The 16535-nt window shown below is 37.6% G+C and overlaps 1 protein-coding gene across 2 annotated transcripts in view; it reads right to left on the minus strand.

Annotated features, from left to right (window-relative positions):
- Nucleotides 1-795: 795 nt before the first annotated feature.
- CDC5L (cell division cycle 5 like) overlaps nt 796-16535 on the minus strand; it is a 48376-nt gene continuing 32636 nt past the window's right edge. Inside the window, exons 14-16 of one of the 2 annotated variants that reach the window (XM_047101935.1) lie at nt 14345-14542; nt 1988-2200; nt 796-1227 (exon numbers count right to left, since the gene is read on the minus strand). In XM_047101935.1, the coding sequence (XP_046957891.1) occupies nt 1123-1227; nt 1988-2200; nt 14345-14542 (516 nt within the window). In that variant the 3' untranslated portion in view covers nt 796-1122. Of the gene's footprint in view, nt 1228-1987; nt 2201-11939; nt 12088-14344; nt 14543-16535 lie in introns of those variants that run through there. The other variant, XR_006966152.1, reaches the window with a different exon arrangement.

Genomic DNA, 16535 nt, shown 5'->3' on the forward strand with positions numbered 1-16535 from the left:
TCCAACATACTGTTGGTCTATACTGAACTTGTAGCCAACTAATAACTATCCCAAACGATTTCATGTGAATTATAAAGTCTGGTCTTCCCACTTCTACCAATTCCCAAAATTCTACACTTGTGTAATTAACTTAGGATAAACACAAAGCTTTAATAAAGTGTGATAGCCTTGGGGCGCCTGGGTGGCGCAGTCGGTTAAGCGTCCGACTTCAGCCAGGTCACGATCTCGCGGTCTGTGAGTTCGAGCCCCGCGTCAGGCTCTGGGCTGATGGCTCAGAGCCTGGAGCCTGTTTCCCATTCTGTGTCTCCCTCTCTCTCTGCCCCTCCCCCGTTCATGCTCTGTCTCTCTCTGTCCCAAAAATAAATAAACGTTGAAAAAAAAAAGTGTGATAGCCTTACTGAAATTAATCTTCAACACACCTTTGTAGAAAAGACATTTAAAAGAACCTAACAGGTCAATAAAAATGAAATCTTTTGAGTCCTAATCCATAAACTGTGTGAGTAGCTGGGCAAAGAAGAGAACTTCTTAAAATTATACTTGAAAAAAATCCAAAAAACAAAAAAACAAACCCTGAGGTATTAAAATGTTAATCCATCTTGTCAGTGTATAGAGAAATGAGTGCCCTGTGCTAAAACTAGCGAGGCCACAAAAGGACTGCCTCTGAAGGAATTAAGATACCGGATCACCATTCTGATTACCCAAGAGTTACTCATTAAATATGACACACAGTACATGCTTGCTGGTTTGTGGGCACTCTAAGTATCTAATTACTTCAAACAAAAGGCTACACTCACAATTTTTTTATTTTGTTTTTATTCAAGAGTTTACTCACAGGCAGCACTTTAAAACCAGGCTTTTAAAATTAAAGGCCAAAACTAAAAAAATTTTTGCAAATATGACACTGCTAAAAGAATGATCATCTTAATAATTTAAACCCTAAAACATTTTGTGGAGTTAAAGTCTTTATACATAGACTATGTAAGATCAATATCATTTAAAGTAAACAACTGAAAAACCACAGATCGTAGGCAAATTTGTCAATGAAGATAATCATCAGTTTCAGCCTTCCAGAGTATGAAAACCAGCAATTAATTCATCCTGTGACAGAGTATAAACTATGCTTCAGAATTTGGACTTTAAAGTCTCTTTCTCCAGCAGCAGATCAGCATATCTATGCTGAAGTTCTTTTTCTCTTTCCTGTTGTCGCTGAACATCTTCTTTTAGACACTTGAAGAGACAAAAATATTAAATCATTATTTCGTATGTAAGCACGCAATGAAAATTAAAAATATCTTACGGCACTTTATCATCTTACGAACAGAAGGGTTAAGTCATGACTCTTAAGAGAGACATATTCCCCAGAGAAACAAGGAAGAACAACTACTTATGCTCTAAAGCCAGTACTACAACCGTTCTTTGGTCATACGACTACCACCTTGTTGGGAGAATCTCTGCTAGCTCAAACACACAAGCCACTGCTGCCCTATCAGTACCCACAAATGCACCTCGATAAGCCCTCACGGCCCTTTATCTGGGTAGGGACTATTATGCACACTTTGGAAATAAAAGTTAAACCAGATCTGGCCAGAGGAATTTCATGCTGTACAATGACCAGCTATATTCCCAGCATTCTAAATTACAAAACAGACAACGGTTTAATGTACCTCAGAGAGCTGTAAAAATGGGATGCAATTAGGTTTCAGGGGGACAAATCACAAGGGTTACTTATTCTATTTCACCGTGTATCTATATGCAAACCAGAAAATCAGTAAAGGAAAAGCCATTGTATCCACCACTGGCCTGGTCTATCCACCTATACACAGACAATTCTAGATAAGAAAGTCAAAAACTTCAGGCTCTCACTGAAAAAAGCCAGACAGTATCAACTTCAGAGATAAATCTGCACAGGAGAAAGAAAAAAACAGGAAAGCCCTGGTAATTTTTTGCAGTTCTCTTTTTAAGCAATGCTGCAAGACAATGATGTTACCTCTAGCCTCCGGGGAATAGCAGAATCTTCGTGTTTCTTGAGTTCTTCAAAAGTGCGTAACTCCAAGTAAGCCTGCTCGATTTGGTCCCATAAGTCATTCAACTGTTTCATAAGCCCCATAGCACGAGACTGGTAACCCCCAAGCAAAATTTTCATCTTCTTTTCCATCTTTGCAGCTCTCTTGGCTTCCGTTGTCATGTGACCCCTGTTTATCTGGGGGAACAGGGGAAGATCACATCAGCAGACATGAGAAAAGCAGGCTAAATAACAGAAAAGGCCCTGTTGGTTCATCTACCTCCTCAAAGCCAAGACGCATTAGAATTCCTCATACTTGAGCTACCATAACACAAAATGTGGCCTAAGAAGGATTTGTCTTGCACTGGAAGGGTTGTACAGTGTAGTCCCAAATAATCGATTTGTAATAATCTCACCCATAATTCAATTTCAAAGCAGGCTTGAATTTCACAGTGTAAGAAAAACTAACCTGCACTTCTGAAAATAACTTCTGCTATCATTAATCTGCATGGATTTGGGGACTGGCAGAGACCCGTCTTCACCAGCTTCATCCCGAAAACGCATTGCTATACGATATGACGACTACAGCTAAGACTCCTGTATGACGTACCGGGAAGTTGTTACAAGAGTAAATCTGAAGATCACAAGAGAGAATGTTTTTCTTTCTCTGTTTTCTTCTTCCTTTTCTTTACATTTTATCTATGTGAGATGACAGTTTTTAACTGAGACGAGACCGTGATAATCATTTCACAATATATGGAAGTCAAACCATCATGCTGAATGTCCTAAGTTTATACAAGGATGGATGCCAATTATTTCTCAGTAAAAGTGGAGAAAATGCACTTCTATATTATACATCCAGTACATTTTTAATAACTGAATAACAACCAATTACTGCACCACAGTTGTAATCAAAATGTAACCCCCTCAAACTATAAAACTACTGGTTATTTTTATAATGTTATAATTCTAAATTTGGCATAAAACGCATAAAGGAAAAACAATGCCACATTTGGCAAAGAAAAAAATACTTAGTTTTGGTACAGTGAAAAGACACCATAAAATTGAGAGATGGCAGTTTTCCTATTAAATATGTATACTGGGCACAGATGGGCTGCCTCCTCGGCTCACTCTAAAATTAGGGGAAAAGAGTTCAAAATATATAAACTCACAAAAGAACAGGAGAAGGACAATGAACAGGAGCAAGATATCAACAAAATTCTAGAGCTGAAGCAGGACAGAGAAGGCCCCAGTTGAGAGAGAATGAGAGAGTCCAAGGAGAGATGGATGAGAAGGGTTCGAAAAGGTATGTAATGCAGAATCCCATCCACATGGCACCTACGCCAGGTATCTAGTCTACGTCCCACAGTATAACCACATCATATTTTAAAGTGATCTGCAAATGCACATACGACACTTACAACTGTGAGGTCAAAGCCTTAAGAGTAACTATTAAATCTGTTAGCTTCTTATATTCAATCTGTGTTAATTTATTATCTATGTCTGTCCGTTCTTTTCCTCTCTCCCTCCCTCCCCTTACTTCACCTCTCTCCACTCTCTTCCATTCCCCCTCAAACTGATTTCATCAAGTGACTCCAAAACTAAGTAGTTTCAAGATAACATACACCCAAATGATAACCCATAATTCATAACAATGTAACTATAAACAAGGAAGACCATGTGACAATGTAAATACTCTTTTTTTTCTAAGATACCAAATGTGGAATAAATAGGATAGGGATAAGTAAACAGAAATGGTACCACGGATAAATGTCAAATGCAAAATAACTGATAGGAAAAACTAAACATAGGATGTTTTATTAAAATATTTAGAAACCATATAATCACCAAAACAAATATATAGCTTTCCAAAATAACAACTTTGAAACATCCACTTCAATGCCTAATATCCGATTTAAAAATAAACACATCAATTACAATGCTTTATGGTTAGAATATATAAGAACACCAAAAAATTAAAATGTTCCTCAAGGGCACCTGGGTGGCTCAGTCAGGTAACCATCCAACTCTTGGTTTCGGCTCAGGTCATGATCTCATGGTTCCATGAGTTCAAGCCCCCTCATCGATCTCCGCACTGACAGTGCAAAGCCTGCTTGGGACTCTCTCGCTCTCCCTCTCTCTCTGCCACTCGCTCCCTCCCCCTCTCTCTCTGCCGCTCGCTCCCTCCCCCCCCCTCGCTCTCGCTCTAGCTCTCAAAATAAATAAATAGATAATAAATAAAGTAAAATAAAACATAATAAAATATTCCTCAAAATACAAAGTATAGTTGAGCCTTGAACAACATAGGTTTGAACTGCACGGTTCCTCTCACATGGACTTTTTATAGTACTGTAAATGTATTTTCTCTTATAATTTCAGTAACATATTCTTTTCTCTAGCTTACTTTACTACAGGAACACAGGGCATAATACATACACAATAGAAAATATGCGTAAATTGACTTTATGTTATCGGTAAGGTGCCCCAGTCAACAGCAGGCTGTAAGTTTTGGGGGAGCCAAGCCATGCATGAATTTTGAACTGGGGGGAGGGGGGCGGTCAGCGGCCATAAACCCTGTGTTGTTCAAGGGTCAAGTGTATACTTTTACCGGAAAAGTAACACTTCATACCTATCCACCTCCAGCTTCGTTTATTAAAAGTCAAAGTCAAATAAGCCTGTGGGGTGGAAAGAACGAACATGTTGCATGTCCACGCCTTGCCTTAAAAATGTGAGATGGATCTAAAATTAAAATACAGCTTTTTAACAACCATTTATATCTTCGGCATTTTATACAAGTTAATAAGCTTTTATTCCTCTGCAATTCATTTGAAGAATAAATCCAAGAATAAACAATGTCCTTTATAAAGGGGCCACTTTCCTCTAATAGATAGCAAATCAAAGTAAGTTCCATGGCAGTTGTATGTCTTCTAAGGAAATACTGTGTGAAGTCAAGGCAGCACAGTATAGTGGGAGAGTGAGTCATTCTTTCCTCGCAGCACAGCCACCCAACTGTTGTGAATCGATACAAGTTATTTAACCTGTCTCCATTTCTCCATCAGTAAAATGGCAGTCACTACTAAGTTATTATGAAGCTTAAATAAGATAATGTACGTAAAAGCCCTTAGCCACCCAGTGACTGGCACAGAGTAAGCAGTTAACAAATGTCAGCTCTGATTACAATTATTTCATATATACTAAGAGTTTAACCATTTTGATATCCTCTCTAATGGACCAAGGGACTAATGATGAGGCTTTCAAACCTTCTTTAAAATTCCAACCTTAATTTAAAAATGACCTGGAATCCTTGCTGGAAATAAAACAAGGAAAAATAGCTGTTCCTTCTTTAAGAGAGCAGTTTGCCTCATGAGGACAACCATACCAAGTAACACGTACTCAAACACATCTTCTCAAGCCAGTGGTTTTCAATCCCAGCTAAACTTTAGAATTACCTGTAGAGCTTTTACAATGTACCAGTGTCAGTGCCCTAAACCCAGAGACGCTTATTTAAATGGTCTCAGACTTTGGTATTTTTAAAGCCCCCAAATGATTCTCCTGGGCAATCAGGATAGAGAATCTGTTTCAACCACTGTCATTACAGAAGCTGGACATCAATCAGCTGTTTTCTCTGAACTAGACCCACCAAAAAGCTCTCACTCCCAATAATAAGTGAACTAAATCAATGAGTTGCATGCAGTTCCTTAAATATAATTCAGCACGTTCTAAGATACTCTAATCACATGTGGATTCAAATAAACATTCCAAAAACCTTACCAGTACAGAATTTCAAATACACATAGCACATTTTTAAAAAAATAGACATACAAATTTTCATTTTCATTGGTCAAGACAATCCACTTAACTATACGCTGCACTCCATGGATATTCAATTTCCAGTTTGGTGCAATAGCTTAATACTTATGTTCCAAAAGTGTTTAATTAGTCATCAAGGCACATTTACTATGACTGGTACCTTGAATCCGGGGAATACCTTGCCTTGTACAGTTGAGTCATTTATGCTTCCCAAACTATCAAGGATTTTAAAACTACTAAGCTGCTAGGTTCCATTTCACGCCAACAATTTAATTTAGCTCAAGCTTTATATAAAATCTTCTGGCTCGAACACAGTGCTAAGATTTCAAGCAAATATGGAAATAAATGATACCCCAAAAAATTAAGTACAGGAAAAAATTTAGTCGAGTAACTATATAAATTTAATCACTAAAAGTATAAAGAAGAAATTAAATGCAGCTTTTAATATTCAATTTAAGCTCAGTTACTTTAACACTTATCATCTTATCATCTGATCATTAAAATGTGAAGGAAGAGATCTGTACACTTTGTAAAATGTTCTATGACTGCTCAATGTGCTTTAGGAGGGAAAAAACTAACCTATAAGGCTGGCGTTTTTCTAGCAACAAGAAATCACAAGCATGAAATAAATGCATATGCAAATTAGTCCAACCCCCCGCCCCCCATACACTACAGAAACATTAAAGTCCAACAGGATATAAGACCTTATTGTTTAAAATACAAAAAATCAGGGATGCCTGCTTGGCTCAGTCAGTTGATCACCCAACTTCTGATTTAGGCTCAGGTCATGATCCAAAAGTTGTGGGATCAAGCCCTGCATCTGGCTCCACTGCTTAATATTCTCTCTCCCCCTCTGCCCCTCTCCCACACTTGCTCACTCTTTCTAAAATAAAGAAAATTTTTAAAGATTTTAAAATACAAAAAAAAAAAAAAAAACAAACAGGGGAAAAAAAAGACTCTGATTTAATCATATTCGTGTTTCTAAACCTTTTTTTAAAAATTAAGTATTCACGGGGTGCCTGGAGGGCTCAGTTGGTTGAGCATCTGACTTTAGCTCAGACCATGATCTCACAGTTCGTGGATTCAAGCCCTGCCTCGGGCTCTGTGCTGACAGCTCAGAGCCTGGAGCCTGCTTTGGATTCTGTGTCTCCCTCTCTCTCGGCTCTTCCCCCACTCGCTGTGTCTCCCTCTCAAAAATAAATAAATGTAAAAAAAAAATTTTAATAAAAAAATATATATTAAGTATTAGCAACTGCCCTTCCTGAAGGACAACTTATTTTAATCAAAACGATATTGGCTTAAGGAGCTTGGATGGTATATTAGAGCTGACTTACAAAAAGTTCTCAAAAATTTTTTTCAAATCCTTATCTGCACTATAGATATGCACTTCAAATTCCTCTTCAAACATCTAACAGAGGGGTACAGAGGGGTAGCTGGGTGGCTCAGTCACTTGAGCATCCAGCTGGCGCAGGTCCTGATCTCACAGTTGGTGAGTTTGTGCCCCACATGGGGCTCGCTCCTGTCAGCACAGAGCCCACTCCAGATCCTCTGTCCCCCCCCTCCATCTGCCCCTCTCCCACTCGTGCGCGAGCTCTCTTTCTCTCTCACAAATACTAACAGAGACGGTAGTGGAGACAGGATTAAATACTTTGTTAACTTGTCACTAGACAAACCTACCAAATATGGTTATAATGGAAGTCTATGCTTTAAATACTTATCTGTATTTCTAATATCTATGAGGAAATTAAAGTAGGCAACACTTGATGTAATTAAAGCTGACTACGCCCAAAATGAAAGAGTAAAATTCAATCCAAGAGATGAATGAGAATATATCTACATATAAGTGTGTAGGGACACCAAGACGACAAATTTCATGTACCGTAACTGTTTTACAATACAATGTCTGGAATTTGGTTCAAAATAGTGGGGAAGGGAGAATGCCATATGAAAACAAAAGTGGCAGTGAGTTGATACAGCTGGATGATAACACTGGAGGACTCATTAAACTAATCCACTTCAGGATGTATTTGAAAACTCCCATAATAAAAGGTTTTATAAAATTCAAATTCAAGATCTACTGCAGAGGCTATTTAAGACTGTACACCACAAACCATGAAACACCAATACAATGAAATATAAGAGACATCAAAATTTACATGTCAACGATTTTAGCACACCAGATGTATATATGAAATGTTAAATTAAAATCCACAATTACGTTAAGATCCATTTATACTAACCAAAATCTGAGCCTTCAGTCTTACTCAATCTCTGCGAAAATCAACCCATATCTCCAATTTCAGACAGTCATCAAAACTTCTAGAATAAAAACTCAGCCACCCTGCTGTTCAAGGTAACAAAGTTACTTCATGACACCTAAAAGTATCAAACCAAGTTTAATCCAATTTAGACAACACTAACGGTGGTTAACAGACCTGAAGAGACATGGGAATTCCCATTTGCTAAAACTTGCTATTTGCTAGGCACACAGTATCTCACTTAATCTTACATTATCTCAAACTCTCACTTCCGTGAGATGAGAACTATTACCCACCCTAATTTTACAGGTAAGTATGAGGAAATACGAGGCTCAGAGACGGTAAGTAACTTGCCCTAGGCCACATGGCCACTAAGTGATGAAGCTATGAAGTATGTCCTACTTGAAAGTTCAACACACCACTACTAATAAACCGAATGTCCCCTCTGCCTCAGCCCGTGAAATGCAAACATGCCTGAAGAAATTCAAGCTGTGGGACTGAATGGCTTAATGCCATCAGACAGTTCCCTGAAAAACAAGTTATTCTAGACACATGTAAACAAGATCTTAATTAATGGATCTGCCCATCACTCTTTCCCTGATTGAGACATTAACCTACAAGAGTTTTATTTGCCACTTGAGAAAAGCTTTGACTTTCCTCAGCTTATCCTTTTAAATTCCTAACTCTTCTATTCTTAACAAGCTATAAAATTATAAGAACACAAACATTTCTCAGAAAAAATTTACAGGGAAAAAAAATGTTATTTAACAACTTCTCAAGAAGTTGGGCAGAATATAATTAGCATAATTGGGGATTTCACCAAACCAGATCTTTGCCACAACTCTATAAATGAGAGCAAGTGATCAGGTCTTTTTAAAATGGTATTTGTAAAACTTAACAGGAACCCATGGGGGAGGGGAAGGAAAAAAAAAAAAGGTTAGAGTGGGAGAGAGGCAAAGCATAAGAGACTGTTAAAAACTGAGAACAAACTGAGGGTTGATGGGGGGTGGGAGGGAGGGGAGGGTGGGTGATGGGTATTGAGGAGGGCACCTTTTGGGATGAGCACTGGGTGTTGTATGGAAACCAATTTGTCAATAAATTTCATATATATTAAAAAAATAATAAAATAAAATTTAAAAAAACTACAATGAGAAAAAAAAATAAAAAATAAAATGGTATTTGTAATATGTTATTAAATCTACAAAGTAGTATATGATGATTCCAATTCAGTTTTAAACATCTTCCTCCTTTCATCCACACACAGATGCATACAGTAATTTTTTTCTATATTTAATTATACACACACACACATATATTAATAGATATACACACACATACATATCCCTCAAAATGTATAAGGCGATTATGTTTGGATGGTAGGCTTCTTTTCAAATTGTTTTTTAATTTCTTTTTAAATTTTCTACAAAGTACAGGTATTATTTTTAGAAAAACGCCCACAAATGTTATTTTTTAAATGCATAGAAGAGAAACTGTCTAAAAAAGGCTGGCCAGAGACCAATGGAAAACTGATGGTCCCCAGGAGATGAATCAGTGGAACCATAAGTGTTTCCTCGGGTCATTACAAAAGGGGGCTGTATGGGACTTATAAAAGTGTAATTGTTACTTTCAAACTCACTAAGTTTGTTAAGGTTACTAAGCTTAAGTAATTCCAAAATAAACACATTATCCTTGGGTCTCCAATACTGTCTTCAGTTAAAGTCTGTTACAGTGAGGTTCAGAAACATTAAGAGCATCCCTCAGTGAAACTCTTGCTTGGAGGCCCAGAATATAACTTTACACCACTGGAAAAACAGGTTTAAGGATACCCAAAATAAATACATAGTTGATGGCAGCTCCACTTCCTAGTCCATCGTTTAGCAATATGATCCTATGGTAGTAACGATGTGGTTCAACCACCGAAATGTTTGCAAACAACAGGAGCCCATCAGTGCCTTTCCTTTCATCTCTATACTACTCGCTAGCATTAAATCGTATCAGTGAACCTTCTCCACACTGACGAGATGCAGGTCCAAGCATGTGATTATTGCTTGCATCTACCAGAGTTAGCATCCACCAGACTGCATCCCGGCAAAGCAAGCTAAACAGTAAGGCAAAAAACCTTACCAAAAACCTTTCCAAGAACAGTAATGTACCAACAAAGCAATACCAAGAGCACCTGACATCTGCATGAGCTAGGAAATGAAACACATCAACTGCATGAAAGAAATTCAACTCAACGTTGAGGCATAACAGAAGCAACACGACTGTACCAAGGAGATCTCTGGCCCAGCTCTTCTTGATAGAAAAAGCAAGAAATCTGCCAGTGCCCTTAAGGGTCAAAACACAGAGCAGAATTTGAGAAAGGGAGCATTCCAGAGTACCAGAAACTTCTCTCCTGTGCCCCATGTCACCCCTCCCCCACACGCACAAGAGAACATAAACCTGCCGAGTTACTTCAACATACAGTCCTCCATCCAGATTTGCCCAACAACTTGATCCTTACCCTAAATTTTCACTCTTTAAAGTATTAAGGGGATTTTTTCCTATGTAAAAATATCTGACTTTATAAATAAAATCACTGAGAAAATATGATCCATTGTACAGCTAATTTTGCTGAAATATAACCATTCAGTAAAGTCAGGGGTGCTCCTAAGAGTTCTACAAGTACACTGAGAAAGACGTGTTATCTGTGTTTTTCAAGTTACTTTATTTCCAAGAAGTCGATGTTACATAATATTTCTTGACCAAGCTGACTGTGCCAGTAAAACACAGAGAGAAGTATTACTTCTGGACCTAGTTTCCACCTCTAAGGAAAGCCTTTCCATTTTTATAGCTAACATGACAAAATCTACTTTTCAGCCAAACTTCCTCAACGCAGTTTAGATACTATTTCAAATACTATTAAATTTAATAGCAGGCCTAAATTCAGACTTCTCTTTTCACTTTTGCACCTCCTGGAAATTATTTCACTCAAAATAATTATGTCTTCAGACGATTTCCTATTTCCACTTAAAGTGGAAACAAATTAGAACACTTCAAATTCTATTTGCACTTCCCAAATACAGTAATGACTCATTTATCTGGCATCATCAGAAAATGAGGTTCTCCTCCACATGAAGCATTTTCCAGATAACTGATGTCCACAGAGCATAGAGCTTGTCCGCTTTGTTCCTGCTACATTCCCAGGTGCTAGAACAACGGCTGGCACATATTAGATGCTCAGTAATAGTCACTGAACATACGATCACATCAAGGACTATAAAGTCCTTTTATTTTTTACCATTTGATACAAACTTTTCCTACTATTTTAGGCATCCTTCTTTAAATATATATATATAACAGTGAGCAGAAATTAACCATTTTTTTTAAATATCTGGGGCATCACTACAGATAGCAATCACTCTGCTCTCCCACCACACACCCATAATGCCCTCAGAAGCTAATAAAATACTGTATCTAAATGGCCTCGACATGCTATGCTTTCTAACTTTTCCTTTTCTGATATTAGTTATCATTTCTGTTTGCTGCTGCTGCTGCCTTGTTTGACACACAAATGTATGGCACAGTTCTAAAATTAATTCTGCCTCCAAAGCAGAATAAAACACATGAACTTGGTTACAACTCAGAAGTCTTTCCCACTTACTTCTGACCTGTGACTACTTTCTGATTCCATTTATTTAACAGACTCCTTACACCACCCACCACATTCTACATAAAATCTGAGATGGTTCCATTAGTTTTAAGTGAGTATCCTAAGGATTTTCATTTAAATTCTGCATTTCAAATACTAAACATGGGTAATGGCTCAAAGACCCAGCTCCAATATAAACCTCAGGGCATATTTTTTAATCCATTTAGGAGACACCAACCACGACAAAGCTGGATTTCATCTTGCTTGATACACTGTGATAGGGCCATAATTTAGATTCGCTGTTCCAAAGTTCATGACAGCAAAAATCAAACACACTGGCAGCCATGGTGTATTGTGCTTGCACAGAAAGGCATATCTCCCTGAACCTAAGAGTGGAAAGAATAATTTAAGTATAGCATTTAGTTTATATAATACAACTGGAGTTCCTTCCCCACAACAAACTTTGAATAGTGTTTATAATTTAGCAATCAACTGAAATGATGAAAGAATTACCACAATTGAAATAAAATATTTATGTATTTCAAACCAGGAGAATTGTGTCTTCAAAAACTAAAATAAGCTAACACAAGCCTAGTTCTGAATTAGGGATGGATACAAATAAAATGGGGGAGTTGTTTATTTGGGTTTTTGAGTCTCTTTTCTTCTTTTTAAAGATTTAATGAACTTTCATTTGAAATAAGTGTAGTTTACTAAATTAAAGGATTTGATTACATATTCTTTAAAAGTAACTAGCTGGGTAAACAATAAAGTAAGTTATCCAGAAGTCAAGAAAAGAAAAATTACTTCAGACTGTTTTATGAATATTCTTCCAAAATCACCAATCCTTCAACAAAAATAGTTCAACGGAAGATTTCAGTTCCTGGTACTGAACTGAACAAAGAGAGCCACATGTTTTTAATGGTTGCTCATAAACGACCCAAATAAATCTCCAAAAGAACGGCAGTGGTTCTTTCTGTATTTTTCCCTTCAAAACTCACAAGACCAATTCAACATAAAAATAAAAATTACTGTACTTTATGGCACCACTCACTTCGTGACACATTTATTTGCTGTCACGAAAGTTAGTGCCTCAGCAAAGTAAATGAGATTTAGGGAAAAACTTTTTTTATATTTTAAAGAGCACAAAATGTCCTTACCACGTGGGGCATAAAACGTTTACCCACCTCAAATGAGAAGATTTTCAAACTAAGTGAGAGACCTAAGTATTTATATATAAAGGTTACAAGAAAGCTTTCCAAATAGCTTTCTAATCAATTACAATGCTGACCTTAGATCAGGATTACACTGCTAACTACCACTTACAAATAAACGAAGCCAACACAACAGAAAATGTAACTCAAAATGTGCCCACTAATGTTCTACTTTCCCTGACTTTAAATCCCAAATTAAAACACAGAACAACAGCACACCCTGCTGGAAGTTAGCAGTACAACAGAGTAACGAGCAGCAACTGGACTGCAAAGATTTCACCCACAATGAGAATTACTTCAAAGAGAAACTAATTTCCCACTAAGTGATAAAAGAGGCTCAAAGGCATTAACCACCAGATGCCTATATGTGTAGTCTTAAAGGTAAAATTAAGACTTAGAATAATTTCATATTACAAGAACTCTTTTTCCTGTTCATTTCCCTAGCCCCACATGATATCAACCACTCCAAGTGGTACTGCTATTTTTAACTCTAAATAAAAATATTTTCCAATTTGCTTTCTGCAAAGAGAAATTAGTAATCACAAAGGAGGAAATTGAGGCCATTTCTGCATGTGACTGCCTGAAGCACCCTTTTCTCCCCACCCTACCCTAGCCTCAGAAACATCCCTGAAGACCACCTTGAAAAATCCACAAGACAGCCCAGTGGTCCATGAACCACAATTTACATGCCATTGGCAAAATGCCTACACAGATTCTGGAATTCAAAACCTGCAGACTATATTAAGAAACCATGTGCCATGAAACTCCCATCTAGTACATTTCAACATTTCCTCAGATGTGAAAAAAATCACAGAAGCCATTATCTAAGATAATCCAGCTCGGTGCTCTCTAACAAACCCAAAGGAATCAGAGAATGAACAGAAAGGAACCAAAGTTACATGAATGTGCTCTCTTGGCTCCAGAAAAAAAAGCTCCTTGGTACCACTGAGATCGTTCTTTACAGAAAACAAGCTATTCTAGCATTGATGGACATTTTTCTGGGTGACCAGTGTTAACTTGTCTTCCTTGCTCCCACATTTAAAAGGTCCTGTTTGACCTGTGATCAACCTGGAGGGCACCATTCTTTATCATAAAGGCCAGCAATTCTGAAAAATCAATGAAAGCCAAACAAGACCAAACACTTTAGTACAGTTTTCCCTCCAGAGCTGCAAAAGCAAGGGGCACTCGGCTGGCTCAGTCAGAAGAGCATGCAATTGTTGATCATGGGGTCGTGAGTTTGAGCCCCATACTGAGTGTAGACATCACTAAACAAAAGAAATAGACTTTAAAAAAAAAAAAAAAAAAAAGGCAAGAATTGCAAAACCAGTAACTGCCTCAGGTCTATTTTTCTGTAATTGTCTCCAGTGGTTATTACTTGGTCCATTGTCTCAATCAAGGTACATTTAAATTAGAATTTTAAAAGGATACCAACCTCAAGCCTCTTTTCAAGTGACTCGATTCTGTCCTTTTTGCTAGCTAAGTTGGCCCGTGTGTAGCGGCTCTGCCCAGGAAGATACAAAACTTGACTGTAGCATTCTTCCCACACCTGGTTATAAGCTTCACTTGAGAGTTCTCCGTGGCTCATACCTTGTTTCACCACTTCCATCTCCTGTACCAAAACATCCTGGGCCTGTGTACAGTAATAATTTCAGTAAGCTTGGGTACCAGAATTACTTGTTATCAAGAGAGAACTTTAAAAAACTAATTTTTCCTCTTTCTTTGGGTAAAGGCAAGGTGTTGTGGTTGACTGTTTTTTTTTGTTTTTCATTTTGGAAGGGGGGAACAATATCTAAACAAAATGAATTAAGAAGCCAGTAAGTTGACGCAGACTGATTTGAAAGTCAAGCTTCCATATATCACCAATAAACATCTTTGCCTTCACTCTATTATTAACAGTAGCTACCATTTCTTGGACATCTACTCTATGCCAAGAACTCAATTTAAAAATTTTATCTACATTATCTCCAAACACCATTAACACATTACAAAGTAGCTGGTATTACTCTCTTATTAAAGATGATGAAACTAAGGCTCAGAAAGATTAAGCAATTTTTCAAAAACACATCACACTAGTAAAGGCAAGACAGGATCATGCCCCAAGCCGAATGGTACCTTCGCTTGGGTGTGCTCCTTCCACTCTACCAATTCCTCCATACACTTCAGACTTCACAGAATTATGAAGGGGAACCAGGCATTTATTGCTTCTGATACATGCCTTTTTTCTCATCTGAAGAGATGCCCCTGACATTGCCAAAGAATGAGATGGGGGCACAGATCAAATAATAATGGCTCACACACCAGCTTTTACTTTACTAAAGAGAGTTTAAGATGACAGAATGAGGAGAGATAAAGTTGGACAGGCCTGGGTACATATCATACCTTTACCATTTAAGTAGCTATCTGAACTTGCTTAACATCTCTGAGCCCATTTCTCATCTGTAAAATGAGGATAATACCCACCTGACATGTTTGTTATCAGAATTAAATGATAAAACATACACACAGAGTGTGGCCCAACTCGAGACCCAAGGACTCCACAAGCATACCACATCAACTTTTTCCAGCCCTTTGCATGCTGGCTCAAAACTGACAACTATCGTTTTGTGCCTTAAAGAAAGCTTTCGATCATTCCAGTACATCAAAGACCAAAATATATAATAAAATCAAATACAAAAACTTAAAACAACGGAAAATCATGTCTATAGAAGATAAAGAACGGATATTTTTAAACAAGATCTCTGAGAAAATAACAAAAACAAACCAATTTTAACACACTTAATGAAAACCCAACATTTCATAGTAACAGAAATGGTGTTTCACTCCAAAACTGTACACAGTAAAAATTTACAAATTCAGCTCTTATGATTATTAGAAGACAGTAGTACTAAGTTATCTTTAAATTTTTTTTTTATGTTTATTTATTTTTGATAGAGAGACAGAACATGAGCAGAGGGACAGGCAGAGAGAGAGGGAGACACAGAATCTGAAACAGGCTCCAGGCTCTGAGCTGTCAGCACAGAGCCCGACGCGGGGCTCAAACTCACAGACGCAAAATCATGACCTGAGCTGAAGTCGGACGCTCAACCAACTGAGCCACCCAGGCGCCCTACTAATTTATCTTTAAACTGCCCATAGAGAATCTGCTCGCTAAGTAAATGCTGTTTCAAATTCATTCTGGAACAGAGAAGAATATAAATACATACAATAAAATATGAAAGAATATTTAAACTAAAAAAAAAAAACAAAAACTAGGGCTGCATGGGTGGCTCAGTCAGATAAGCACCCAACTCTTGATTTCAGCTCAGGTCACGATCTCACTCATGGTTCATGGGTTTGAGCCCTGCATAGGGCTGCACACTGACAGCAGAGGCTGCTTGGGATTCTCTCTCTCTTTCTCTCCTCTCTGCCCCTCCCCTACTCACCCTCTCTCTCAAAATAAACTTAAAAAAAAAAAAAAATTCAAACTACTTTGTAATGGTTTCCAATAATTCTAAAGCACTACCTACAACTATTATTTTTAAAAGTTTTATTAGAATCGATTCCCCACAGAACCTTCTGTTACGTAACAATGTGATCCTTATTTCAGGTTTCCATACACACAGTAAATTTCTCAAATCCCATCT

This window comes from Lynx rufus, unplaced genomic scaffold (genome assembly GCF_022079265.1).
Source record: "Lynx rufus isolate CCGP_SWC_20201006 ecotype Redwood Valley unplaced genomic scaffold, mLynRuf1.p SCAF_6, whole genome shotgun sequence".
Lineage (NCBI taxonomy): Eukaryota > Metazoa > Chordata > Mammalia > Carnivora > Felidae > Lynx > Lynx rufus.